The following is a 27118-nucleotide window of genomic DNA, read 5'->3' as shown; positions in this document are numbered from 1 at the left end:
AAAAAAAAAAAAAAAATCTGCCTGCCAATGTAGGGGACACGGGTTTGATTCCTGGTTTGGGAATATCCCACATGCTGCAGAGCAACTAAGCCCGTACACCACAACTACTGAGCTCATATGCCACAACTACTGAAGCCTGTGCGCCTAGAGCCCGTGCTCCACAACAAGAGAAGCCATCCCAATAAGAAGCCTGCGCACTGCAACAAAGAGTAGCCCCCGCTCTCCACAGCTAGAAAAGCCTGCATGCAGCAATGAAGACCCAATGCAGCTAAAAAAGAAAAATAAATAAAAATTAAAGAAAAAAAATTTATTAAAAAAAGGAAAGAATGGGTAATGGGAGGAAAACCCGGGAATCCTGGTGTCCGGGAAGCCAAGTGAAGAAAGTATTTCAAGGAGGGAGGGGGAGATCAACCACGTGAAAGCTATTAATGGGTCAAGTATGAAAACTGAGAAATGACTGATGGCTTTTTGCAATATGGAGGCTGGTGACTTTGAGGAGTAGCTTCAGTGGAATGATTACAAGCCAGTAATCAAGAGGCGAGTTGTTGGGGGTGGGGGGTGCAAGGAATAACGGCTTTATTTGGAAAGCTAGCAAATTGAGAAGGTGGTGGGCTCCTGCCCCAAAGAACCATGTTGCCTGAGTTAGAATTCAAGCTCCATATCCATACTAAAAGGGGAGGGGGCAAAGTCAAACACTTCCTGGTTCCCATCAGCCTCCAGTGGGGGGATGGGTTCATTTTTTCATCCCTGCAGTTGCACACAGGTGGGCCTGGTCAAGATGTTTCCTGTGAGCTAAACAAAGGAATTTTAGATTAATGCTCATTTCCTGGGAAGCAGGGTTCCCAGAGATGGGCCTTTATGTATAATTTAAGCTTTTAGGCAACATCCCTTTAATGATTAACTTGTAGTAGAATACAAAAGGTTCTTCCCTATTACAGTTTTAAGGTCCTTGAATATATGAAAAAATAAAAAACTACGGTAGTACTGAGGAGACTGGACAGTATACTGCATTTAAATTGAAGGAATTTGGGAGGAATCCCCTGGTGGTGCAGTGGTTAGGACTCTGTGCTTCCACTGCAGGGGGCATGGGTTTGATCCCTGGTAGGGGAACTAAGAAGTAAGATCCTGCATGCTGTGTGCCACAGCCAAAAAAAACAAAGAGGGAAAGGATACCCAAAGGAGTTAGAACCCAAAAATAAATAAATAAACCAATAAGTTGAAGGTATTTGGGGGGAAAGAGCCATCATTATCACCATCTTCTCTCAATGTAATCATTAAGCACTTGCCTTATATTCAAGGCACAGTACAGGATGTACAAAAATATATTAGGGTTCTAAGTTGAAACGTAGAATCTAATGGGAGGAATTTTAACAAGTATAAAAATACCTACAATATAAGGCAGAACGCTACAAGTATTTTGAGAGAAACAGAATACTTTGAGGTTTCAGAAAAGTTGAGATTATATGCAACTAAAGAGAGAAAAAGAAAACTTTCTAAAGGAAATTGCAACTGTCTTCAAAGATATCTAATAGGGAATCATACAAAGGGAATATATGTCAGAAGGAATAATGCACAAAGACCTCCTTTTAGAAAAAAATGTTATTTTCTTCTTAAAAGTAAACAAATTTTGTGGTTCTCAAATATGTGATCACTAGAAGGGCAATTTGCTCTTGTGTGAAACTGCTTTTAGCTAAATAAGTTATGAGGGATGGAGAAGAAGGGAACCAGATTCTCTAAGAACTTAGGTACCAATTTTCCTTTGGTTTGCTGACAGGTGGTGGTCCATGCATCATCAAGATTAACACTCAGTTATGACCTTAAGACTTATCTCACCAATACCCTCAGTTCAACTGTGTTCAAGCTCTTCATCACCACTGGCAGAAATGGTGTCAATCTTAAAGGTCAGCAATCTCTTTATAGTTCTGGGTCATTATTCCCACCTTTCCCATTCTCCCTCATTTGCCCCTTTGAATTAGGAATACAAATTTTCTTTCATTTCAAAATTGATTCTACTTTTACAAAGTAATCACTGAGGGACTTCCCCAGTGGTCCAGTGGTAAAGAATCTGCCTTCCAATGCAGGGGACGTGGGTTCGATCCCTGGTTGGGGAACAACTAAGCCCATGCACCACAACTACTGAGCCCTTGCACCTCAACAAGAGAGCCTGCATGCTGCAAACTACAGAGCCCACGCGCTCTGGAGCCCGCATGCTCTGGAGCCCGCCCGCCACAGCTAGAGAGAGAAAAACCTGCACGCCACAACTAGAGAGAAGCCCGTGTGCTGTAAGGAAGAGCCCGTGCGCTGCAAGGAAGGATCCCACATGCCACAACCAAGACCCGACGCAGCCAAATGAATAAATATTAAAAAAAAAAAAATCATTGAGCACTATGAGACCTCAGAAATTATGACTGAATTAAGTTTTTTTTTTTCTTTTTTTGTGGTACGCGGGCCTCTCACTGTTGTAGCCTCTCCCGTTGTGGCGCACAGGCTCCGACGCGCAGGCTCAGTGGCCATGGCTCACAGGCCCAGCCGCTCCATGGCATGTGGGATCTTCCCGGACCGGGGCACGAACCCGTGTCCCCTGCATCGGCAGGCGGACTCTCAACCACTGTGCCACCAGGGAAGCCCTGGATTAAGGTTTTGAAATAGGCTCAACCTAGTCACTGTTGTCTTTTTAGTTATAACCCTGAGATCAGGAGGTAGCCTAGACCAAAGATTTCCAAACATGGCTTGATTTTTAAGGTTATCCAAAGAAATTTAAAAAAAATACAGATTCTTAGGCTCCATCCAGATATAATAAGTTTGGGATAGAGCCTAGGATAAATTTTTTTTTTTTTTTTTTTTTTTTGGCTGCGTTGGGTCTTTGTTGCTGCGCACGGGCTTTCTCTAGTGGTTGTGAGCGGGGGCTACTCTTCATTGCAGTGCACGGGCTTCTCGTTGCAGTTGCTTCTCTTGTTGCAGAGCACAGGCTCTAGGCGCACGGGCTTCAGTAGCTGCAGCATGCGGGCCCTAGAGCGCACAGGCTTCAGTAGTTGTGGCGCACAGGCTTAGTTGCTCCGCAGCATGTGGGATCTTCCCGGACCAGGGCTCGAACCCGTGTCCCCTGCATTGGCAAGCGGATTCTTAACCACTGCACCACCAGGGAAGTCCAAGATACAATTCTTTTAAAGCTTCCCAAGATTTGAGAATTGTTGGACTAGATGATACCTGAAATGTTATTTGGTCAGCGAACTTGCCTTGTGCTTTTCTTTTTTCATTCTGTATTGGGCCATGATTTACTGTCAAAAAAAGGGGGGAGGAAAGATAACTAAAATACAAGAAGCTTCTCCTAATAGATTCCAAATGCTATGTTAGGAATTTTTATATCTTTTATCTCATTTAACAATCTCATCATGTAGTAATTATCATCATTTTAAAGATGAGAATACTGGGAATTGCCTGGCAGTCCAGTGGTTAGGATTCTACGCTCTCATCATCAAGGGCCTGGGTTCAAACCCTGGTTGGGAAAAAAAAAAAGATGAGAATACTAAGTCTAAGAGCAAGTAATTTGTACAAGGTAACAACCAGTTAGTGGCAGGAGTGGTGGATACGTTCCACTCCGAAGTCCATGTATACCCTTTCATTCCTCTTTTTTTAAAGAACAAATTCCAGATTTGGGGGCAGCGGGGAGGTAAGGGGTGGGGAGAGGGTAGGGGGCGAGAAAACACAAACCAACCAGAGAAGTCCAGAATATAACAGAATATAACTGTTTATAAAACAAGATAATTTAAACTCTAATTGCCCTTTTTGTCCTTCAATTTTAGGCACTTAATATATTTTCTTTTCCAAGTAGATATTTAATCTTATAAATACAATCTATGTATGTATAAATAAGAAAACTTGATCTTTAAAATTCTCCAGGTTCTTTTACAAAGTATTAAATGTTTCTTCATAACATATTCACTCATTGTTGTCTACCTTATTAAATTTCACAGAGATTGTAATTCACCCCCCCACCCTGGCAGAATCTTTCTAAAACCACAACTATTATGAAACGTCATGTAACAGTTCTGATATTGCTGATAGTCTCCAAAAGATGAGAATGGTCGCTAGACTGCTGGCAACTGAGAAAGAGCTTTAGCAAACTAAGACCGTTAAGAAACTGTGCAGGGGAAAATCCTGTTAACAAGACATAGTTCCTATTTAATTTAAAATGCATCCATTGCAGCTGACCCAACCTTGGTGCCAGTCTATTTCTTGCTGGCTATGTGGCTCCTGTTTAAGGCACCACTTGTAATGAACTTCTAGAGATCTTTGACTTGAATCAAGCTGCAAAACAGTATGTTTTGGAAAACAAATCTTCCTAGACTTAAAAGCTACCTCCCAAGTGTAGCACTTTATTTCTAACAGCTGTCCAATTTCTGTGTAATCTTATTACCACTGATGAATTCCAAAAACCTTTGAAAGAGGACAGCAGCTATGATATTGATAATAGAAGCCCCATTATGTCACAAACTAGCAGAAGCAAGGTCTTACAATCCTCTTTCACCTTGATTGTGGTAGGACCCAACAGAGCTGGCAAGTAGACAGCTTTAGCAAGTCAAGCAGAACTGACCCTTTGTTATTTATTTTTTTAGTACCAAAAGACCTCTATATAATAGCCTCCCCTTTAACAAATTCCTCTTAGTGACAGAGCTATTTCTCTCTTTTCTGCTCATTAGGATCCTGCACCCCAAGTCAGGCCTTGGCCATTACAACAACACTTCTTCCAGAGACCCTCATGCGGTGCAATGTACAGTTCAGTAATACTTTACTAGACATTCCAGCAAGTAAAGTCTTTCATGTCCATTCAGATTTCAGCATGGAGAAAGGTGGGTTCCACCAGTTGAATCTGGTTTCCCCCTTGTTTTCATACTTGTGCAAATGTCACTTTCTTACTGGACTGCATTTCTACTTTCCAGTTCATCTGCTATATAACTGTGGAATCTTTCTCAGTCAGCATTTTTATTCTATCCATTCAACAAACTTTTAACACATGTCTATAATATACCATGCTTTTCTATTATAACTTACTATTTTCTCCTTTGTTAGCCTGTTATCTTTGTGAGGGCTTGGATTATGTCTCATTCATCTTTTATCCCCAACTAGTAGCACAGTGTTCGAATGTTGCTGAACTGAAGGATATTCCAAGCAGAACAGCATTAACAAGTGGAAAGCAGAAACAAATGACACTGGGAGGACTTTGAATAAATCAACTGATCTAAAATGATAATTCGGGCTTCCCTGGTGGCGCAGTGGTTGAGAGTCCGCCTGCCGATGCAGGGGACACGGGTTCGTGCCCCGGTCAGGGAAGATCCCACATGCTGCGGAGTGGCTGGGCCCATGAGCCATGGCCGCTGGGCCTGCACGTCCGGAGCCTGTGCTCCGCAACGGGAGAGGCCACAACAGTGAGAGGCCCGCGTACTGCAAAGAAAAAAAAAACAAAAAATAAAATAAAAGAAAATAAAATGAGACAATTCATGTCCAATGTAAATACGTAATGCTATATCATGGAAGAGCTTCTACTCCAAGGTCAGGCAGTTTGAATGGTATGAGTAATGAGAAACCACTGATGGAAGGTTCATTCAGCAAACCATTGAGCACCAAACAGAATGCCTGGTGCCAGGACAGGCCCTGGAGGTACAGCGGAGTAAGACAAGGCTTTTAACTCTTACTAGAATTGCACAGGGCGATTAGTTATAAAGATATACATGGGATGCTAGGACACCAGAAAGAAAGGAGTATCTACATCAAACCTGGCAGTTAAAGTGAGGTTTTAAAGGGGAAATAATCTTTAGAAGGATGACTAGGACTGAGGTAGATGTGAAGAGAACAGGACATTCCAGGCAATATACAGCCCTGGAAAAGTTTTCAAAAATAAGTTTAAAGTATAAAGTGGCAGTACCCAGAATGGATAAGAAAGAATGGGAGGCAAGGAGACTAGTAAATGCAATTTACATTGCAATAATCCAAGCATGAATTGATAAGTGTCTAGACCAGATTAACAGAGAAATACTAACAGAGGGGCCAGATGTGAGACATTTCAAAGGACAAGTTAGCAAGATTTGGATATAGGAATGAAGGAATAGATGTCAAAAGACAACTGAGGTTGAGCATGGGTAACTAGAAAAACAATACTATTGACAGAAATAAGGGCATCAAGAGGTGGTTTGATAGAGAAGTGATTAAACCATGTTCAAAGCTTGCCTTTCTTCCACAAAACCCTTTACTGATCCAACTCTGACTACTTCATCCTATATCCCCTTAATTTCCATTTACACTATTTTAATACTCCCTGGCATGTCAATTTACCAATAATGGTACCCTTAAGTTCAATTGTGGGTTCCCTGGGACTGTTTCATCTTTGGTAAACTCCTCCACAGTGGCCAACAGTGTGCTAATAGTGAATACTCAAAACTTGAGTTCACATTTTGAATTTGCATGTAACTATTTTTCCTCCCTATCCTAATCCAGTTGGCTAAATAGAGCCTCTGAACCTTCCTGCTCAGTTTTTCCTCTTTTCTTCAGGGGTTTATGTCTGCCTAATCAAGGTTCGACCCCAGTCAGAGGAGCTACTCCAGGCCCTCAGCACGGCTGACACCTCAGTCTATGGTTGGGCCTCGCTTGTCAGTGAGCATAGCAAGAATGGAATGCAAAGAATTCTCATTCCTTTCATCCCAGCCTTTTACATCAATCAATCAGAATTGGTTCTTAGCCACAAAAAAGACATCGGGGAGATAAGAGTACTGGGAGTGGACAGAGTTCTTGAGAAACTAGAGGTATGTTAAGGACTGAAGCAAAACAGATTGGGGTTTTGAAAAAGATTTTTCACTCTCAGTCCAGGGCAAAGGAACAGTTACTGAATGACTTGATAAAATTCACCACAGGAAATTCTTAAACAAAATGAAGAAAATCTGTCCCCTTCACAATGCCAGGGGGGCCCCCAGAGTCCAAAATCTATGTCAAGAGCCTTGTCAGTCTGGAAGATAACACAAATTTTATGTATATATATATTACACCAATGCTGTCTTGAAACAATTTTAGAATGCTAGCTTAGAACTTTTTTTGAAGGCTATATTATTCTCACAGATCGTTTTCTTCCCTTATCCTTCAACACATCTAAGTGAGAAAAAGTGACTTGTCAGACAGCTAGCTAGAACTAGAAATCCAGATGTCTTACTGTATATGTTTAAGATTGCAATGTATTGACACAAAACTGACTTTTCTTTCAAACATGTTCCATTTCCTTTTCTCCAAGGTCTTCCCCAGCTCCCCAGTTCTAGTGGTCTCTGGCCATAGGCCCTCTTCCCTCACACGTGGCCTGGCTATCTACCCCATAAAAGTAGTCAACTTCATTTCCCTCCAGCAGATGGCATCACCTGTTTTCATCAATATTTCCTGTGTGCTCACCAGTCAAATTGAGGCTGTGCGAGTGAGAGCTATGAAAGGTAAGTCTGGTGCAGGTGAGCATTGCGGGTGCCTATTTTTAATCTAGAGGCAAAAAGACAGAATGCATTATGACTTAGTCAATGGGAAACATTCAGCCACTTGACCAACATTATTCAAACTAGCTGGGACATGGATCTTTATTCTCCAAGCCTACTCTATAAAATATAACCTTCAGGTAGCTTTCTTATCACTAGCTAGATGTTATACTTAAATATATGTTATGTCATTTTGTCAGCTTCATAAGTATACTTCTTACCCTGTTTTAAACCTCTTGATAAATGTCTCACTTACTTCAAAAGTATTTAGCAAACCTTTGTGCATCAATGGGCAAATGGTGGTAACCCTAGAACCAAGACTTAGCTTCCCCAAATCCCGATTCTACCATTACCCAGTTTAGAAATGATGTCAAGTTTGGGTGGGATGGGAACCATTACGGAGGTGTTAGGAAAGCCAGAGAACCATCCTCCTTACATGTGTCACTCCCACATGCCCATGCCTCAAGGGAAACGGTATTTCTCTTAATTACTGGGAGTGAATTAGGCTGAACCTTAGTACATCTAATGGGAGAAAGGTTTTTGCTACTATAAGCACCCCATCTGTACGGGTCAATAAATATTCTAAGCATATTTATATGCATTTTGTTTTAATTCTCATGATTCTAAAGAGTTTCCTAAAACTTTATAAAGATGTTTTTCCCTTTAAAGAGTTGAGAAAATTGAGGTGTTCAGGGTCCCACCAACTAGAAAGTGTTCAACTCCAATCTGTCCTCTTTCTGTGAGAGCAGTTTTTTTTTTTTTTTTTTTTTTTTTTTTTTGTGGTTCGCGGGCCTCTCACTGCCGTGGCCCCTCCCGTTGCGGAGCACAGGCTCCAGACGCACAGGCTCAGTGGCCATGGCTCACGGGCCCAGCCGCTCCGCGGCATGTGGGATCCTCCCGAACCGGGGCACGAACCCGTATCCCCTGCATCGGCAGGCAGACTCTCAACCACTGCACCACCAGGGAAGCCCCGTGAGAGCAGTTTTTAAATCTAGAGTTCATGGATCTCCACAAAGGTCCACAGAAAGAACTCAAGGTGTCCATGCCTTGAATGGGGAAAAAAACTGCATCTTTATTTTCAATTAACCTCTAACTGAAAGTTAGCATTTCCACAGATTATGAATATAGGCAACAAATCACAGTGGTATTATGTGACTTTGTCACCAAGGGAAACCATAGATGTTCTCATGTTCCAACTGTCACATGTCAAAATATTTCATTTCAGAATTACATCAAAATTACAGTAGTGGGCCTCCCTGGTGGTGCAAGTGGTTGAGAGTCCGCCTGCCGATGCAGGGGATACGGGTTCGTGCACCGGTCTGGGAGGATCCCATATGCCGCGGAGCGGCTGGGCCCGTGAGCCATGGCCGCTGAGCCTGCGCGTCCGGAGCCTGCGCGTCCGGAGCCTGTGCTCCGCAACGGGGGAGGCCACAACAGTGAGAGGCCCGCATACCGCAAAAGAAAAAAAAAAAAAAAAAAAAAAAATTACAGTAGTTATCAGACCTAAAACTACTTTTTTATTACTAGAGCACACATACTACTGTATCACAAATTAGGCCTTTGAACATTTTGCTAACCGTATATTACAAATTAGGTTTTTTCCCTATTTTCATGAACTCTTGATATTAATTGGTTTCCTTTATTCCTACTACATTTTATCTTTTGCATTTAAAAACATTCTGAGTTGGGATCCATTGACTTTATCAGACTGAAGTTGCCCATGGCAAAAAAAAAAAAAGTTAAGAACCCCTGCACTTCTTAGAGATAAGAAGGACAGTATAACAGTACAATCACAGTGGGTGAGAGTCTTTAGATACAAATATCCAACCTTCAGCTCATTCATACAAGTGTGAGCCTACTGTTATGTGCCAAGCACGGTCCCTACTTGCAGAAATCAGATTTAAGACAGGGCCCAGGGGGCTTCCCTGGTGGCGCAGTGGTTGAGATTCCCCCTGTTGATGCAGGGGACACGGGTTTGTGCCCCAGTCTGGGAGTATCCCACATGCCGCGGAGCAGCTGGGCCCATGAGCTGGCCGCTGGGCCTGCGCGTCCGGAGCCTGTGCTCCGCAACGGGAGAGGCCGCAGCAGTGAGAGGCCTGTGTACCGCAAAAAAAAAAAAAAAAAAAAAAAAGACAGGGCCCAGGGACTTCCCTGGTGGTCCAGTGGCTAAGACTCCATGCTCCCAATGCAGGGGGCCTGGGTTCGATCCCTGGTCAGGGAACTAGATGCCACATGCTGCAACTAAGAGTTCGCATGCCAAAACTAAAAAGATCTCAAATGCCACAACTAAAAAGATCCTGCATGCCGCAACTAAGACCCAACACAGCCAAATAAATAAATATTTTAAAAAGACAGGGCCCAACTAAGACAGGAATTAGTTCAATGCAGCCAGAACAAAGGGGTGCTATAAATTAATGTGCCTAAGTTTTATTGGGACTCCCAACAGTGGGACCTGATCAGGGATTCATAGTCTTGTTTCTACTAATAAGCAACCTCAAATTAGTCTTCAGAGTGAAGCAGTTTGTAAACAGTGTGAAGTTGTTACAACAGCTATGAAACAGAATCTGGTGAGAGGTAAGACCAGTTAAGAGCCCAGAGGTAGAGGGCCTATATAAGGGATGCAGAATAGGAACTAGGTCCAAGGGCCTGGTGACAGTTTACCTGGGAAGGCCAGTTAAATTCAGGCAGTTTTGTGGGGCAGGGAAGAGTTCATTTCTAGACACTGAAAAGTTTGAAATAACAAAAGCCAAGTGCCAAGCATGCTTCAAACACAGAAGTCTTAAGTTTTATTGAGGACAAGTTTATAAATATATCAGAATGTACCTGAATAAAAAAGGACAAGTAGCCCCTGGATTTAAGAGGTCATTGGTGATCCAACGAAATATTTCATTCAGGTTAGAGGGATTAAAAGTAGAAGTTGAATCACCATAGACTATCACAAACTTGGTGAAGGGAAACAGTCACCTGGAGTTAAAGTGCACAGGAAAGGTAACAGGCATTTTAAAGTGGCAAAGAATTTATTCTTTTGTAAGCTGAAAAGAAATGAGACTCAAGAATTGTAGTTTACTGTTAGAGGTAAAAAGCCAAAAAATAGGTAAGAGGAGCTAAGTTCAGTTCACCCCTTTTTCTCTGGTAAGAAGCAAAAGAATTTCCTAGAGAGCTGGGTTTTGACTGTTTCAGCTAGATACTCTTAGGACCACACAAGTTTTTAAATGCAACATCTGTCCTAGATAACTATAATCTTCTATTATTCTGCCAATGTGTAGATCAATGTGAAGATTCAGGTGTCCTCCAGAAGCTCATGGGTTCTTACCAGATTTTCTTTACCCTCTTTGCGGTGTTGGCATCAACAGCTTTCCTCTTTCTAGGTAAGGAGTCCTTATATTCAGCACCGTGGCCTTTTGACTTGGAAACTGCCTTCATTTTTATTTCACAAACTAAATGAGGATGAAAATTAGCTGTTTATCACATCTAATTTGGGACATGCAATTGAAACTGATTTAGCCTCCCTACCCCTAGTCACCAGTGGACCAAAGATCCCACCCAACTTACTAGGAAGCAATGAACTGCATGTGGCCAACAAATACCACTCAAAAGTGGAAATTACTGCTAAACCTTAGATTATAGCTAGTTTTGCTCAAACACATAGCTAGAGATGATTCAAGCAACACAACATGTACTATCATCTACACGTGCATTTCCCATCTTCCAACCAGAAGTTGGAATACCTCTAAAAATCACTGAATAAAAATGTCCTAGGGCTTCCCTGGTGGCGCAGTGGTTGGGAGTCTGCCTGCCAATGTAGGGGACGCGGGTTCGTGCCCCGGTCCGGGAAGATCCCACATGCTGCAGAGTGGCTGGGCCTATGAGCCATGGCCGCTGAGCCTGTGCATCTGGAGCCTGTGCTCCACAACGGGAGAGGCCACAGCAGTAAGAGGCCTGCGTATCGCAAAAAAAAAAAATGTCCTTTAAGTATAATTATTTAATTTGAAGCCTTTTTTTTATAGCAATACTTGCCCCTTAAGGCTTTCCTCCAGTGAAAACAGTTCTCTTTGGTGACATCTCCCTTATTCTTTTTCCAGCATACAATGCCTTTCTAAACAAGATACAGACAGTTCCAGTCGTTTATGTACCAACTCTAGGTGCACCACAACCAGGTAAAGAATCACCATCTTTATCGCTGAAAAGCTCAGGTATCATCCTCATTCACTTTTATTCACCCTTCATCTATTTCCCTTCCTCCTTTACTTCTAGGTTCTTACACATCCACACATTCTCCCCCTCCCTTCATGAGTCCACAACCCCCACCAGCGCAGCATCGGCTACAACATTGGCTTTGGAGTACAAGGCACTAACCTCTGCTTGGACAAGTCTCCTTAACTGCAGGGGGCTGGAGATTTCTAGCCCCAGACCAGGAGCCTAGCAGCAGCCTCTACACTCATAAGCCTCCAAACAAGCCTTCTGAGAACTGTAAATAAAGGATCCTAAGCTGTTTTGTGTTAAAGTGGTGTGCTGGATGGCGTTTTAAAGATCAACTGTCAGTTCTTAATTCTAAGAAAACACAAAAGTGAAAGCAAATACCCCATTTATCTACCATTCCAGTTTTTAATCAAGCTCTGCAGATTTACTCAATGAGCCTAGGGATAGAAATGTCCCAAATGGACTTTTTAAGTATTTGACCACTTACTTGCCCCAAATGACTCTACAGTCCACTCTTCTGATTGCCCCTGAATACGTGAGGTAGGAACTTCCTAGCAGTAAAACAAGACAATAAACAGGACGTATCCAAAATGTGTTTATTGGGATGGTTTCCCATTCATCTTGATTCCAGGGGCTTTTAGTGCTGCTTCCGTCTGAAAGAGCACCCTGCAAGAATTAAGTTCCGAAGGTTAACTGACAGCAGCCTACTTACCCTGTCCCACCCCCACAAATCAAAAAGATGCCTGATACCCACAGGAAACCTACATCTGTAGTTTTCTCAACTCTTTTAACTCCTACCTACTCACTTAAAGACAACATCAGCTTCAGTTCATATGAAGCCCCTTTTATCACCCATCCACCCCAGCCTTAGACAGCACTGAGATTAGTGCTTTCTAATTATGCTTTTGGAGAAAGACTATCAAACCCAACCCTCTTTGCAAGACAGCCTGATCATTTACATTATACATGACCTCTCTTAAGATTCAAACCCCAAAATCACAATATTAATTAAACCATTTACCTTCTGTAAGCCTTGCTTTTCCTCCTGTAGGCTGGCAGAGGACGGTAGAGCAGCCAACACACAAAACTACTGTTTGTGCATGGCTAAAGACGGTGGTGATTTTATAGCATCCTGTGAAAAAACACCGAGTTACCCTATTTTCCCCAAACCTTTATTCACTTAAACATATGCTGTCATGTATTAACTGTAAAACAAGCATGTTATGTAAATTCTTGAAATTTACTTTCCTATTCTAAATCGATTACTTGGCTCTAAGTATACATTAAAGCCAACTTACAAGCAACCTGGACTATCTGCCCCCACCTAAGACTTTTTTGTTAATGCGTTACCACCATCATCCAAAAAAACTATCCGAGAGTTAAAATATAGACAATCCTCTATTTGGTGAGAAGGGACGCTCAGTAACTGGTCAACGAATCCACCCCCTTGCCTCCAGGTACAAGTATATAAATGACCACAACAGAAGCCCAACATAACATTCCAGTGTTTCTCAACACAAAGAAATGTTACGGTCTGCACATAAAGTTTTGAAGGGAGCTCACTATGGATCACTGTTCCTGAAATGCAAAATTTTACCCATCTCAAACATTCAAATTTTAAGAAATCAGAACCGCTTCAAGGATACCTTTTTCCTTGGGGTCCAGTGCTTTCCCCACTACTGCAAGTTATCTCCTCACCTGGGCATTTCACATCCATGAAATAGGAATTGGGGCTCTGCACCAGGCGCTTCTTCTTGTGTTTCCTCTTCTCCTCTTCTGGAGAGGGATGAAGGAGATCCTTTGCGAGCTAAGAGAGGCAGAAATGCAGAGATTTAGAAACCAACGGCGAACATGGGATGATCGAAAACAGCCCCCACTGCCACACACCGGGGAGAGCTCGCCCCTCGCCGCCCCTGCTGTCTGCGCAGCTGGGCCGCCATCTTATCGCCTCTCCGCTCCCGTCTAGGCAGGGGGCCCCATGGGCCTCTGCAAAGTGCGGAGAGCAAGTGAGGGCCCTCTGCGATCCGAAATCAGCATGAGGGGAGCGTGCGGACAGAAGAGCGAGATCTCCACGGAAACCTGCACCAAGGAACTCACAGGCATGTTCTCGTGGGGAGGTCGTCACCGTCGGAAAGGAGCGAAAGCGGAAATCCTGCTCCTTAAATCCGCCGTCCCGCAGGAAGTGACGCCTAGGCCTTCTGCCGCCATGTTGGGAAGGTCCTTCTCTCACGGTGTGCGGGCGGCGGGGCGAGGTGGGGGCTGCCATTTTTGAAAGGTCTCTAAATGACAGGACATAGATGAGTCGCCATGTTGAGAGAGTGAGCATGTTCTCTTAAGGTCAGCGTTTGATCTCTATTGAGGGGTAAATGGACAATTTTTAAATTTCGCGCTACACCTTAACAATGGGAACTGCTTAGGAAAACAGCGAGACTGAGCCATGTCTGGAACTTACTAAATAGAAATTTATTAATATTTTAATATTAATACTTAATATTTTTCAATTGGTTTAGTTTGCCTATTTTTAACAATTCAGAAATGTAAATATAAAAAAAGGAAGTCCTCATATTTTCCGCACCTCCAGCCTATTCGTAGGGCTAACCATTGTTAAATTTTATTCTCTCCATCTTTCCCTCTAATACTAATTACATCACTCACTTATGTAGTGCATATTTGTGCATTGTTCTGACTGCTTTTCACATGTTAATTAATCGTCACAACAACTCCATCAGGTTGATACTATTATTATCCACATTTTACAGATGGGGAAAGTGATGTCCAGAGACATTAAACAAATTTTCCAAAGTATGCTACTAAACCAGCATCGACACTCTTGACAGGGAATGAGAAGAAAAAATGAAGAACAAATCATGGTCTCCTACAGTAATGATCAAAGGGTTAGAATGTCCATTTGTCATAAAGGAGGGGCGAAGATGACCCAAATGGCATCTGGGGACCTGTTTAATTCCAAAGGAATGGAATAGGGCAAGGGATGTGAGTTCTAGTCAAGGCTGTACTGGTAAACGTTTAACACCTGACTATATGGAGGGGAGCCCGGATTTGTTGTCTTTGCTAATTTCAATGGCATAAATACTCCCACTGTGGCCAATTTCAGACTATCAATGTGATATCATTAAACACGGATTTGGAAAGAGATAAGCACAATCTGTTCTCATGAGCCAGTAAGGATTGGTTCCAGCACACTACTGATGGGTGAGAAAAACCTCTGAGGAAGTGACATTTAAGCTGAAATCTGAAAGACAAGGAATCAACCAAGCAGCAGTTTGGGGGAATAGAATTCTAGGCTGAGGGAAGAGCTTGTGAATATAAAACCAGAGACCGAATGAGCCTGCCAAAATTGAGGAGGGGAAAGTCATTGTTGCAGAAGCTCTGAGAGCTAGGGGGAGAGTACTATGGAGATGAGGCTCCAGTGAAAGCAGGTATACAGCAGCATAAGTACAATTTAGAGAGGTGAAAAAGAATAATATATTGCTGGAGATGAAGAGTCCAGATCCAGATAAAATAAAATGAAATGAAAAAGAATTGATGAATTTTTATCAGAACAATCCATGAACATTGAAGAATAATTTAAAGGGCTGGAGAGAGATGGTTTGGCCAGCGAGAAGTAGAGGACACTCAAGGTTTGTAATACAGCTTGAAGACATAATGGCTGGTGAGATAAAGGACAAAAGGGGATTGAATAGTTGTGTTTGAGAAAGGACAAGCATTGGCACACAAGGTAACGAGGATAAGTGAAGTGACAAAAGATGCCTTCTCACAACCAGTACACTATCCTTATACAAGGACTATTCTACTGACCTGCTATTAGAAAAGCAGATATTTTGAGTAATTTTTTCCAAAGTCAAAGATAAATTTGTTTCTTTATAGCTGTGTTCTCCATATTTCAGCTTCCTGGTTGCCAAGGCTACACATTCACAGTCTGTTCAGTGGGGTGTCAGGAGTACTGTCTCAGGGCTGTGTTAAAAGATCCAGATCTCATGAAAAGAACGAGACCAGACGTTTGTAGTCCCAATCTCTGTCTTCCTGAGCTGGCTTGTCAGAGAATTCACACACAGGGTCCCAGAAGAAAGACTGTTCAAAATGAAGCTCCAGAATGTATCTAGGTGAAGTGTGGAGGGGGGGGCGCGCGCCGGCGCGCGCCTTGGGATGTGTGTGTGTGGGTGTGTGTGTGTGGGGGTGTGTGTGTGTGCTCGCTGATTCTATAATTACTTTTAATTTTCACTCTGTTCCACCAGGGGGCAGACTGACTCAACGAATAGCCACCAACTCCAGGCATCCCGCTTTTTTCAAAAGGAATTGGGGTTCTAAAACTAAGGGCTTGGAACACTAACACCAGAATTCTAGAACTGCCCCAGAAGGATTCTGTTTTCCCTGAGTCGCCCCTCCAAAAATCAGTCGCCAATTTTTGGCAACTCCCAGTGCTGTCCTGGCCTTCACCCTTATTCACCCAAACTTCCCCTTCCCTTAATTCCTCTAAAATTCCTCTTCCCCTGGTCATTTTGATTAATCTTCTACTTCACATCACCCCAGCGTCTCTGGCTTCAGACTGGAAGAGTGAAGTCAAAAGAGGGGGGACGGCGGCTTCCCTGGTGGCGCAGTGGTTAAGAATCCACCTGCCAGTGAAGGGGACACGAGTTCGAACCCTGGTCCAGGAGATCCCACATGCCGCGGAGCAACTAAGCCCGTGTGCCACAACTACGGAAGCCCGCGCGCCTAGAGCCTGTAACAAGAGAAGCCACCGCAATGAGAAGCCCGCGCACTGCAACGAAGGGTAGCCCCCGCTCGCCGCAACTAGAGAAAGCCCGCGCGCAGCAACAAAGACCCAACACAGCCAAAAATAAAATAAGTAAATAAATAAATAATTTTTTTTTAAAAAAAAGGGGGACGATAGTAAGCAAAAAGCTATGGGAAATGGCTAGGGAGACAGGCCAGTGTTGGCTGGGAAGGGAAAGCCCAGAGAGCCGAAGTCCGGGCTGGCCTCCTTGGCCAGCAGAAAGGGGTGGGCGGGCAGGGGGTGGGGCCCAGAGGAGTGCCGCCTCTCCTTTTTCCCGGAGCCTGGGCGGAGAGGGAGGAAAACTTCCTGGCCTGGGCTCCGGGGCCGCTCTGTTTGCCAACCCTCCAATCCCGCCTACCAGTGCACGGCGCTTCCCCACCCCTCTCCCGGCACCCCCAGTGTCCGCCATGGCCAAAGCCTACGACCACCTCTTCAAGTTGCTGCTGATCGGGGACTCAGGGGTGGGCAAGACTTGTCTGATCATTCGCTTTGCAGAGGACAACTTCAACAACACTTACATCTCCACCATCGGTGAGCCCACTGGCCATACCCTAGATCCCCGACTCCCCCATGCCCTCATCCTCAGGCTCTTGGATTACTTGTGGCCCACTTTTAAGTCCCCTTAGAGTCAGGCTTCTGAACTCCAGTCCCTCAACCCCGTCTCAGACCCATCCCCCTTATATGTCTCCGGATAGTACCCAAACCTCTAACCTCTCTGAGATCTCCAGGTTACTCCTCAGTTGTGCCAGCCCCTTATTTTCTTGGTACCACCTGTTTCCCTTGTCTCCCCAAAACCACATGAACCCTTCTCTATTTCCCTCTCAGCTCCTCTTCCCCCACCCCCATCCACCTAGAACTCTTGATCCACTCTCCACATTTCCTGTATCCTCTCTCCCTGAACATCTGTCTCCCAATTCTGCCAGCCTCTTTCTGTCCCACTGAGTTTGCATACTCTCCCATTGCATTCCCACCTTACCATCTACTTTGCAGTCTCCCTGCCCCTCAACTTAATACGGGTTGGGGAAGATGGAACAGAGTGGCTGGGTGTGCTGGAGAGTGGCCCAAGGACTGTGATCAGGAATATGCAGTCAGCCTGGTGAGGAAGCCAGAGTGAGGGGACTTTTGGGGTCTCTGAGTCAGCCTGGTGACTCAGCCTCCTCAGGCTTGGGGGAGGTGCACAAGTTTCCACTAAGAACGTTGTCTCCCCTCCTCCCCTCTCATCATTCTTTTTTTTTTTTTTAATTCATTTATTTTATTTATTTATTTTTGGCTGTGTTGGGTCTTCGTTGCTGCGCAGAGCCTTTCTCTCGTTGCGGCGAGCAGGGCTACTCTTCCTTGAGGTGCGCAGGCTTCTCACTGCGGTGGCTTCTCCTGTTGCAGAGCATGGGCTCTAGGTACACGGACTTCAGTAGTTGTGGCACTTGGGCTCAGTAGTTGTGGCACATGGGCTCTAGAGTGCAGGCTCAGTAGTTGTGGTTGCTCAGTAGTTGCTCCGCGGCATGTGGGATCTTCCCAGGCCAGGGCTCGAACCCATGTCCCCTGCATTGGCAGGTGGATTCTTAATCACTGCGCCACCAGGGAAGCCCCCCTCTCATCATTCTTAATCTCCTCTGGCCTGGGAAATAAGACAAGAAGAGTATCAAGACATTCTGGTTAGAAAGAGGAGAGAGAAATGCTCCTCTCGCCTAATTCAGTCTTGGGGGAATCTTGTTTAGCCTCAAATTTTCTTGTTTCCAAGCCTGGCCTACTAGTTAATTCACATAGATGGTCATCAGTTACCTTTTTCCTTGCTCTTTACCCTGTAGGGCCAGGAGGGTAGGTGGGAGAACCGAGAGTAGAGGGTTCTAAGAAAACAGAAAGAAAAAGGAATCTGAAAGTAATATTTTGGGGGAGACAGATTGAACTGAGAGAGTTGTCAGCTGGCATGGCTAAGCAGACCCAATAAGTGCCTTAGAGGCCTTAAGCCTCCTTGCAGAATTTTCATCACCTTCTCCCCTCAAAGCCCGTAAAATCTAAGTAAAAACAATATGCTTGCTATACAAATACAACTTTGAGAAAATCCCCCTAGTTTTACACTTCCTACAAGATTGCTTCCCAAGAGCCTGCCCTGCAGAATTTCTGGCACTGCCACTGCTCCATTCCTGTCCCTCTCACCACACACTTTTACATGCTTGTATATACATGTCTCAATTTCAGTGTACACTCTCCACCTCTAGGAATTGATTTCAAGATCCGCACTGTGGATATAGAGGGGAAAAAGATCAAACTGCAAGTCTGGTGAGTGAATCCCTCAGGACTCCTAAGCCACACTTCCTCATTTACCTCCTATAGGTGTTTCTCTTCTTTTTAGTTTCATTTCTCTCCCTTTCCCAGTGCTTCTTCCAGTACATTTTCTAATCCATTTCTGTCACCTCATTCAGATGTCCTTTCATCTCTCTTCCTGCTTACTCAACTATTTTCAGCTTTTTTGTAATTCTCTTGCCTCTCCCGGACCTGGAGCATCCTCTGAACTTGGCAACTATCTAGCTAGATCAATTGTCTGTTGAACTATAATGTGGAAACAGGCTCTTAACAGTTAAATAGCAAATAGCAGAATTAAGACTTGACTATCAGTCTAGTGGAGAGGCCATAAAGCCAAGTGTAGAGGTTTGACCTGACTGCCCTGAGGAAGCTGGAGACCCTAAGGGTGTCAAGTGATAAAAGGCTTAATGGAGGCATTATGATACAACAGATAAGAGGAGAATGTGGTTCAATCCTGGTTCTGGTACAGAATGACCTTCATCAGTTATTTGGCCTCTTTAAATCTGTTTCCTCATTTGTAAAATAGAGATAATAAAACATGTCTCACAAGGATAGAGTGAAGATTACATAAAATGACACAAATAAAATGATATATACACAGTGCTTGGCACAGAGTAAACAATGAATAAAACAGAAAGACCTGTTTCTTAGGGCTTTACCATCACTCAGTATCAGCTCAACTGTCTTTTATCCCTTTCTTCCTTTACTGTTTCCTGATTCTGTTCCTTTCAGTTGCAAAAGCTAAATTCTTAGGGGGTGGGGGTAGGATTCTCTCTTTGGAGACCTCTTCCCTGTATCCCACCCCATGAAATATTCCACCTCTTCAGGGACACAGCTGGCCAAGAGCGATTCAAGACGATAACTACTGCCTATTACCGTGGAGCCATGGTATGAAGTGTGGTTCTGGACAAGGGATGAGGCATGAGGCACTAGAATGTATGAATATAGAGGGACAGGAGTTGGGGCAGAGAAAAATGGGGTGGGGCACAGTATGGGTTGCAGAGGGCCCCATGTGGCCTAGTGATTAGACTTGTGGATAGAATTTGCAGGGTCACTTAGAGGGCAGTGGGAAGCCTAAACAGGGGAATATGGTACAAGGCTCCATTGTGAACTCTGCCATTCCCCAGGGCATTATCCTAGTATATGACATCACAGATGAGAAATCCTTCGAGAATATTCAGAACTGGATGAAGAGCATCAAAGAGGTAAGGACCCTCCCAGAGAGACAGGGGAATTGGGTAGAACCTGGAGGATGAAGGAGACTGTGAAAATGAGCAGGACCCAACTTTTACTCTTACCTCTTGTCTCAGAATGCCTCGGCTGGGGTAGAGCGCCTCTTACTGGGGAACAAGTGTGATATGGAGGCCAAGAGGAAGGTCCAGAAGGAGCAGGCTGATAAGGTAAGAGCAGGCTGGGCAATGTTCTAGAACTGGGCCAGGAGGGCCAAGATGAGGCCAGATTGCAGGGATTTGGCTGCTGCCCTTCATCCAACTCTCTTTTTACTGCTTCACTCCATGCAGTTGGCTCGGGAGCATGGAATCCGATTTTTTGAGACAAGTGCTAAATCCAGCATGAATGTAGATGAGGTGAGACACACCGCATCCTTCATCCCTCAAAGAGATGAGGTATTGGAAGATAGACTTATCCTCCCCTCCAACCTGTTCTGATCAATCTCTACTTTCCCCATTAGGCTTTCAGTTCCCTGGCCCGGGACATCTTGCTCAAGTCAGGAGGCCGGAGATCAGTGAGTTGGTTCTGCTGGGCTAAGTACAACTGTGCATGTGAGTGTGTGTGTGTGTGCACGTGTGCGTGTGCGTGTTGTGCACGCGCGCGTTGGGAGTAAAAACTGACGAGGAGAGCAGTGCTAAGACTGCCCATGAGGGTGACCCCAGACCCCAGCTAGCCATTCTCACCCTGACCCCTGTACCCTTCTCCCTCTAGGGAAACAGCAACAAGCCCCCCAGCACTGACCTGAAAACGTGTGACAAGAAGAACACCAACAAGTGCTCGCTGGGCTGAAGACTCCCCTTCTGCCTCTCCGCCCTAAGCCTGGAGGCCGAACCTGAGGGAGGCAGGGCTGAGGGGCTGGGCAGGGGAGAAGTAGCACGTGGGGCTTGGAGGGCTAGAGCTGGGTAGATGGTGGAAGAATGGGGAGAATATGGAGGAGAAAAAAAGGAAGGAGTGAGGAGGAAAGAGGAAAAGAAGGAGGTAGACTAGAGAGGGAAGGAGAGGCAAGAAGAAGGGAAAGAATCGAGAAAGTGAAAGAAGGTGAAAAGGAGGTAGGAAGAGAGGGAGGAGGAAAGGAAGGATAGATGGCCCTAAGCCTCAGACCTTCTCTGGGTTTCCAGGGCAAATATAAATGTAAATAAATAATTGATTTATTCTGTTACTGGAGCAGGCTTTAGGGTCCTGTGAGAGGCTGGCTCAGCACCACCTGAAGGTTTGGTCCTGTCACTCTGCATGGTCTTTCTCAGCATTAAAGGCCACCATTTGCACAAATGTCCCGGGTTTGGGTAACTTTCATCATTGTCAGAATTGCTCTCTACTCATAAACCTAATTCTTGTCTCTCTGAGGTGGTTGGTCTGCTTGAATCTGGCTGAGTTCCTGGGATGCCTAATCCTACAGCTCTCCCTTCCCCAGCTGTTTAATTGATGAGGGAAACAAGGAGCAGAGTTTCTTTGAAACTGAAGGTCTGGACATCCTCTTTCCAGCATGGGATTTAGAGGATCCTTGTGTGCAGAGTCTTGTCCAGGAGATTCTAAAAGAGCAGGACTCTTTCTTGGGCCTCCCCAGAGGAGTGACAGCCCTAGCCTCAGGGAAATAGCAGAACCACTATTTTTCATCCAGTGATTTCTGCTAGCATCTTTGATTCTGCCAGGAATCCCTTTAAGTAACTAGTAAGCATTATTATCTGCTTTTATAGGTGGGGAAAATGAGACACAGAAGAGGTTCATTTAGTCATAAATATTTATTGAGCATCTACTATGTGCCAAGCACAATGGTCAAGTTAATATAACCTCTGGGTGGTACTTACTAGAAAAGAGACTAGGGCTTCCCTGGTGGCTCAGTGGTTGAGAGTCCGCCTGCCGATGCAGGGGACACGGGTTCGTGCCCCGGTCTGGGAAGATCCCACATGCTGCGGAGTGGCTAGGCCCATGAGCCATGGCCGCTGAGCTGTGCATCTGGAGCCTGTGTTCCGCAGCGGGAGAGGCCACAACAGTGAGAGGCCCGCGTACCGCAAAAAAAAAAAAAAAAAAAAAAAAAAGAGACTAGTAAAATTTAACAAAAACTGCCCGTAACTACTGAATAACAAAGAAGTAAAACTATTGGCATGCAAAAGAACCACGGAAAAGAAACTTAGACTTGGGACTTCCCTGGTGGTACAGTGGTTAAGACTCCCACTCCCATTGGTAACACTCTCAATGCAGGGGGCACAGGTTTGATCCCCGGTCAGGGAACTAACATCCTGCATGCTGCATGGTGTGGCCAAAAAAACCCCCCAAACCTTGAGTTCCCTTAAGTACACGTAGACCCCTTTCACTCTTACACAGTATTTTTAAACAGCAAAATTATCTCACAGACTTGATCTTTTATCAGGATAATGAAAATGTCAGATTTGGTTTAGACAAAGTACCATTAGAAGTTTAATTCATGGATATGATGTTCAAGGCATTTAAGAAATCCCCAAGCCTGCAGTGTGGAAGTGGATGGCACAACCCTGGAGCTATCAGCAAAGCCTTTTTGTGTGCTGCTGTTTCTGTTGGTAAAAGACAACACTCAGAAAAAAGTCTGACAGTGTCAGGAAAATGACTCAGAAAATAATTTGATAAATGTGGAAAATAATTTGATAAATGTATTATGTATCCAAGCTTCGATGGGGTGATATCCTTATCTGTGGCTTATGTGTGAGCTCTGTAGTCAACTGCTCAGCTAGTTTAATTTACTCAAGGGATGAGGCAAGACTTGCATTTTGTGAATCCCAGGAAGAAGACTGACCGACATCTTTGTCATACTCCATAGCAGATATTTTAAAATCCAGTTTCAGCATGGAGCCCCTATTCAGTTGCTTGGTATGGCTACTGGAAGTGAGATCTTACAAAATCTTCCAGCTTGTCATGAGACACAGTGGGATTGGGTAAGGAGTAACAGAATACATTATTTCAGCCAAAACTTTTATTATGGCTAAAAAATACTGGGAAAACCCCCCATATCCTACTTTCTATAACATACAACTATTGACATATACAGACAAATAGTAACTTAAAGGAACAAATAGTTACAAGCAAAATTAATGCTCAGCCCTCACCAGGTGGTTGTTGTTTTTTCAACTCCCGCCCAGTGATCTTTCCAGTCTGTTAGTTCTTGCTCTTGAGCAGCCAGATTTCAGTCTGCTGGGAAGAGAGAATTTATGGGATGTAGCACCAGATATATTGTTGATCTCCAAAAGTGCGCTAGCTCTTAGGGCTGTGGGGGGAGGGGACTAGCTGTGTTCTTTAGGCTAGAAAGACTTCCTGAGGGAGAAGAGTGTGGAGCAGAGTTAACAAGAAGAAAGCATGGGGGTAAGTGCTTTGATCTTAAGAGGTGGGATACAGATAGTGCCTAGATTTATATGAAGTTTATTTTAAATACCTCCTATCTATCTACTGAGCAACTACGAAAACTAAACTCATAGTCCAGTTGTCTGAGAGGCTGCAGACATACATGTATGTAAAACTAGGAGGAAATTTCTGGCAGAATTAGGATAGTGACTAATACATTACCAGACAGTAAGGCATGAACCCAGAATGTGGGTCAAGTCGCTGCAGTTCTGGATATATGTCAAGGTCTGGCTCCATGGGGAGGGAAAGCAGGCACAAATCTGTGGCCTGGGGGTTGAAAGTCTAGGCTTAGGTCGCAGCTCTCCTACTAGCTGTGTGCCCTTGGACAAGTGACACACTCTGAGCTTATTCATAAAATAGGGATAATATCAACTCTGATTCCTCAGGATTACTGAAAAGGATCAAAATGAGTTAAACGTTGAATTCAAAAAGTGCAATAGAATTGTGAGGCAATATAATTAGAAGAGAATATAGGATTTTCATACACATTTCATTTGCATCTTGTAAAAAAAAAAACCTAGAAAATGCACATTAGCATTTCCATTTTCTACAGAACATTGACTGCCAGATACCGTCCTAAAGTCATGTAGCTAATAAGCACCTGAACCTATGAACCTAGACTCAACGCTTCTTGGGATTGCAAATCTCACGCTCTTCTGATTGCATTAGGTAGGAGCAAGGGAGAGCTGAGAACATTTAAGGAGGTTATTCCAAGGACCGGTTCTGGGGAGTAACTTAGCAATTAACATGCGAGAAGGTGACATCTGAGTAGAGCTGAGTGGGAGCCCGGAGACAGGGGAAGGCTTCATTCACAGCGTCTCTGGTATTCCTGCCCCTGGAGGGAGGAAGAAGTGCAGTTTCGCTTCCATCCCTGGACCGCCAACCCAGCTTCTCGCCTAGACCATCGTTCGAAGCGGGAAGGGGGAGGGGTATCGGAAAGCCTGATGCTTAATGGTGAGTCCTCGGATTTTAAAGAGGGAGGAAAGTCCTGAGAGGGCGACGTATCGTTCCTTTTTATGTCTCGCTGTTCACGTATCCCAGAGGGGCAAAAAGGCGAAAGCCCATGGAGCATCGAGAAGGACCACAAGCCTGACAGCCGCCATCTTCTCGGTTCCGGCAAAAGACTACCAGGACCATAATGCAACGGTGCACCGAGCCAATGGGTCGCATCTCGCTGCACAGATGCAAGGAGATACAATTCCCAGGGAGCAGCGAGCGGAAGACTACGAGGCCCATCAGGCAAGCCACGGGCCTCTTCTTCCGATGACTGGCTTAGCTCTCGAAAACCTGCCCGCGCCCAGGATCCTCCGCGCGCAAGATGGCCGCGCCGGGAGCGGAAGCGGAGCGGAGGAGGTGCTAGGCTCTACGCCCCCTCGGCCTTCCGTGAGGACCATACCAGTCCGAAGAAGGAAGCTCACGGACCCAACAAATGCGTATTGCCTTTTCTCGCCGCGACCATGGGGGCGTACTGACAGAGCCTTTGATCTGATAGGCAACCCCAGCATTTCGCAGCCCTGACTTGGAACCTCCCCGAGGACTGCAGTGTAAGCGCGGTCTCTGCGTTCCGACCGAGGCACGAGGCCAGTCAGGCAGGTCCCTCTGTCCCGACAGGTGGGACACTGAGCACTCCATGCCAGCGGGCGCGGGGAGGCGTGGCCTCCCCCAGGGCCGCCACCTCTGCTGGTTGCTCTGCGCTTTCACTTTAAGGCTCTGGTAAGGAGGGGCTGAGGGCAGGGAAAAGGAGGGGACGGGAGGATCGGATCGTCCCCGCCCCCTGTGTCCCTGGACCGTGGAGGTTGGTGGGGGAGGTTCCCTGTTGTCCGGCTTCTGACTTTTGCCCATTTTCCCCCCTCACCCGCTTCAGCCAAGCAGAAGCTCCCGTGCGGGAGGAGAAGCTGTCAGGTGGGTGATGGTCTGGGAACCCGACGCCCCTATAGTTTTTTTGTTTTGTTTTGTTTTGACCTCCTCCCATATACCTAGAGATCAGGTGGAAAAGGGCGGCACCACGTGGAGCGAGGGCATTCAGCTGTGCTGGGAAGTTGATGGGCAGAACTTAGGGGCGAAATATTTTCTGAACGAGGTCTGGGGCTTGCATTTCTCTCCCTCTCTAGTGAGCGCCTCAAATTTGCCGTGCTGGCTGGTGGAAGAGTTTGTGGTGGTGGAAGAGTGTGCTCCATGTTCTAATTTCCAGGCTGTGAGTATCTGTTTTCTCTCCCCTTCTTCTTACATCGAATCAGACAGGGACTGTCTGACTATCTAAGTATGCCTTTGCATTGTCTTTTCGTCTTTTTTCCTTGCAATCTCAGTGTGAGTCCAAATCTGAACTGGTCTTCCCCTTGAAAATGTGCCCTTTTCTTTCCAAGTTACTGGCAACATTCAGCTAATAACCGTGTTCTGTTCATTTTTAATCTAGTAGGTTCTGGAACCTGCCCTTGCCTCTCATAGACTATTGACCCTGAAGTGTTCTTAGTAACACGTACTTCTCATCCTGTAACCACCACCTCATCACCCCCGTGAGAACTCTTCATTAGTTCTCTGTTGCCTACCAGCTCTGAGCCGTAGCACTTGGACACCTGCCCATTCTGATTGGCAGCCTTCCTGTTTCTCCTGCTGCCCCTTCCTAACAAGTGCTTTGGTCCTTTCCTCCTGGCAGAAAACCACCCCCGAGTGTGGTTCCACAGGGTATGTGGAGAAAATCACATGCAGCTCAACTAAGAGGAGCGAGTTCAAAAGGCAAGTGCTGTTTCTCTTCCTGAATCCTCCTAGATCACCTCCTTTGCTTCTGTGACTTTAGGTAGATAGTCCTGCCTCTTCCTCTTTGTATGGAGGTAGCATGGCATATTGGAAAGGGGAGGGGATTTGGAGGCAAATTACGTGAACCCCAGTCCCAGCTCTACTCCTCAGCACTATATTATTGGCCATATTTTCTCATCAGTAAAACTGGTTAATACCAGCTCTGCTTATCTCACCAGAAAATAAATTAAATATTTGAATGGGATTAATGTACTGTAAACGCTTTATTTTTATTTTTGGCCGCACCATGCGGCATGCTGGATCTTAGTTCCCTGACCAGGGATCGAACCTGTGCCCCCTGTAGTGGAAGCACAGAGTCTTAACTGCTGGACCATCAGGGAAGTCCCTGTACTGTCAACACTTTAGAAGGCTGACGCTGGTTTCCTCTTTTCTCCTCAGATATATCTTGGTGAGGATGAAACAGGAGGGAGATTAGAGGGAGAGGCAGTCTGGCCTTCCCTGGGGATAACTGTTTCTTCTTGCCCTCAGCTGCCGCTCAGCTCTGATGGAACAACACTTATTCTGGAAATTCGAAGGGACTGTCATAGGTGTGGCCTTGGTCTTTGCTTGCCTTGTCATTGTTCGTCAGCGACAACTGGACAGAAAGGCGCTGGAAAAGGTCCGGAAGCAAATTGAGTCCATATAGCTACCTCCTCCCCTTTCATCTGGGTCTTAGAGACCCTACCTCACAGAAAGTGGAATGAACTGACTCATGCCCCTGGTTCTCTGGAACCTTGTGGTGGCACCCCCTTTCTCCCATCTTCCTCGTCTAAATCATTAATGAGCAGAATAAAAAGAGTAAAATCGTTTCCTTCCCTAGTGTAATTTGGTTTGGGGCAGGAAGTCGTGGGGGTAGAGAGGGAAAGGGGGTGGCAACTTTAAGCCCCAGTTTACCAGGTACCTATCTTCCTCCCTCTTCTACTATTACTTA

General features: G+C 45.1%; 4 protein-coding genes across 5 annotated transcripts in view; 3 read left to right on the top strand and 1 right to left on the bottom strand.

The window, feature by feature from the left end:
- The window catches only part of NUP210L (nucleoporin 210 like), a 75514-nt gene extending 63641 nt beyond the window's left edge, over positions 1-11873 (top strand). The window contains exons 32-38 of the mRNA XM_060090587.1: positions 1775-1901; positions 4701-4850; positions 6547-6797; positions 7277-7481; positions 10769-10870; positions 11585-11659; positions 11757-11873. Of these exons, the coding sequence (XP_059946570.1) occupies positions 1775-1901; positions 4701-4850; positions 6547-6797; positions 7277-7481; positions 10769-10870; positions 11585-11659; positions 11757-11857 (1011 nt within the window). The 3' untranslated portion in view covers positions 11858-11873. The remainder of the gene's footprint in view (positions 1-1774; positions 1902-4700; positions 4851-6546; positions 6798-7276; positions 7482-10768; positions 10871-11584; positions 11660-11756) is intronic.
- Positions 11874-12279: 406 nt separating this feature from the next.
- On the bottom strand, positions 12280-13889 carry RPS27 (ribosomal protein S27). Its single transcript, XM_060090590.1, has 4 exons — positions 13800-13889; positions 13401-13509; positions 12724-12834; positions 12280-12368 (listed from the first exon to the last, which is right to left on the bottom strand). The coding sequence occupies exons 1-4, from the start codon at positions 13803-13805 to the stop codon at positions 12340-12342; spliced, it is 255 nt and encodes an 84-aa protein (XP_059946573.1). The 5' UTR covers positions 13806-13889; the 3' UTR covers positions 12280-12339.
- A 2891-nt stretch (positions 13890-16780) lies between these two features.
- RAB13 (RAB13, member RAS oncogene family) lies at positions 16781-21368 on the top strand. Of its 2 annotated transcripts, none has more exons than XM_060090588.1 (8): positions 16781-17025; positions 18711-18771; positions 19623-19683; positions 19923-20000; positions 20106-20195; positions 20316-20381; positions 20486-20539; positions 20737-21368. In XM_060090588.1, the coding sequence occupies exons 1-8, from the start codon at positions 16902-16904 to the stop codon at positions 20812-20814; spliced, it is 612 nt and encodes a 203-aa protein (XP_059946571.1). In that variant the 5' UTR covers positions 16781-16901; the 3' UTR covers positions 20815-21368. The 2 variants fall into 2 exon arrangements, with proteins under 2 accessions (XP_059946571.1, XP_059946572.1); XM_060090589.1 differs by having other exon boundaries at positions 20486-20576.
- Positions 21369-24685: 3317 nt separating this feature from the next.
- JTB (jumping translocation breakpoint) lies at positions 24686-26996 on the top strand. The gene is made up of 5 exons (XM_060090586.1): positions 24686-25107; positions 25259-25296; positions 25506-25588; positions 26048-26127; positions 26677-26996. The coding sequence occupies exons 1-5, from the start codon at positions 25025-25027 to the stop codon at positions 26831-26833; spliced, it is 441 nt and encodes a 146-aa protein (XP_059946569.1). The 5' UTR covers positions 24686-25024; the 3' UTR covers positions 26834-26996.
- Positions 26997-27118: the final 122 nt, after the last annotated feature.

This window comes from Mesoplodon densirostris, chromosome 2 (assembly GCF_025265405.1).
Source record: "Mesoplodon densirostris isolate mMesDen1 chromosome 2, mMesDen1 primary haplotype, whole genome shotgun sequence".
NCBI lineage: Eukaryota > Metazoa > Chordata > Mammalia > Artiodactyla > Ziphiidae > Mesoplodon > Mesoplodon densirostris.
The sequence above is the reverse complement of the archived record's forward strand: the minus strand, read 5'-3'. Positions and strand labels throughout refer to the sequence as shown.

What these genes read in the sequence shown, in the direction of transcription:
- RAB13 (XM_060090588.1), top strand. Translation starts at nt 16,902, where the DNA reads ATGGCCAAAGCCTACGACCACCTCTTCAAGTTGCTGCTGATCGGGGAC. An exon ending in AAGATCAAACTGCAAGTCTG is followed by an intron (nt 18,772 to 19,622) that starts GTGAGTGAATCC and finishes CCACCTCTTCAG; the next exon opens with GGACACAGCTGGCCAAGAGC. An exon ending in CCTATTACCGTGGAGCCATG is followed by an intron (nt 19,684 to 19,922) that starts GTATGAAGTGTG and finishes GCCATTCCCCAG; the next exon opens with GGCATTATCCTAGTATATGA.
- JTB (XM_060090586.1), top strand. Translation starts at nt 25,025, where the DNA reads ATGCCAGCGGGCGCGGGGAGGCGTGGCCTCCCCCAGGGCCGCCACCTC. An exon ending in GCTTTCACTTTAAGGCTCTG is followed by an intron (nt 25,108 to 25,258) that starts GTAAGGAGGGGC and finishes CACCCGCTTCAG; the next exon opens with CCAAGCAGAAGCTCCCGTGC. An exon ending in AAGAGGAGCGAGTTCAAAAG is followed by an intron (nt 26,128 to 26,676) that starts GCAAGTGCTGTT and finishes TCTTGCCCTCAG; the next exon opens with CTGCCGCTCAGCTCTGATGG.
- RPS27 (XM_060090590.1), bottom strand. An exon ending in CATGGATGTGAAATGCCCAG is followed by an intron (nt 12,835 to 13,400) that starts GTGAGGAGATAA and finishes GTTTTTTCACAG; the next exon opens with GATGCTATAAAATCACCACC. An exon ending in AAAAGCAAGGCTTACAGAAG is followed by an intron (nt 12,369 to 12,723) that starts GTAAATGGTTTA and finishes TAATTCTTGCAG; the next exon opens with GGTGCTCTTTCAGACGGAAG.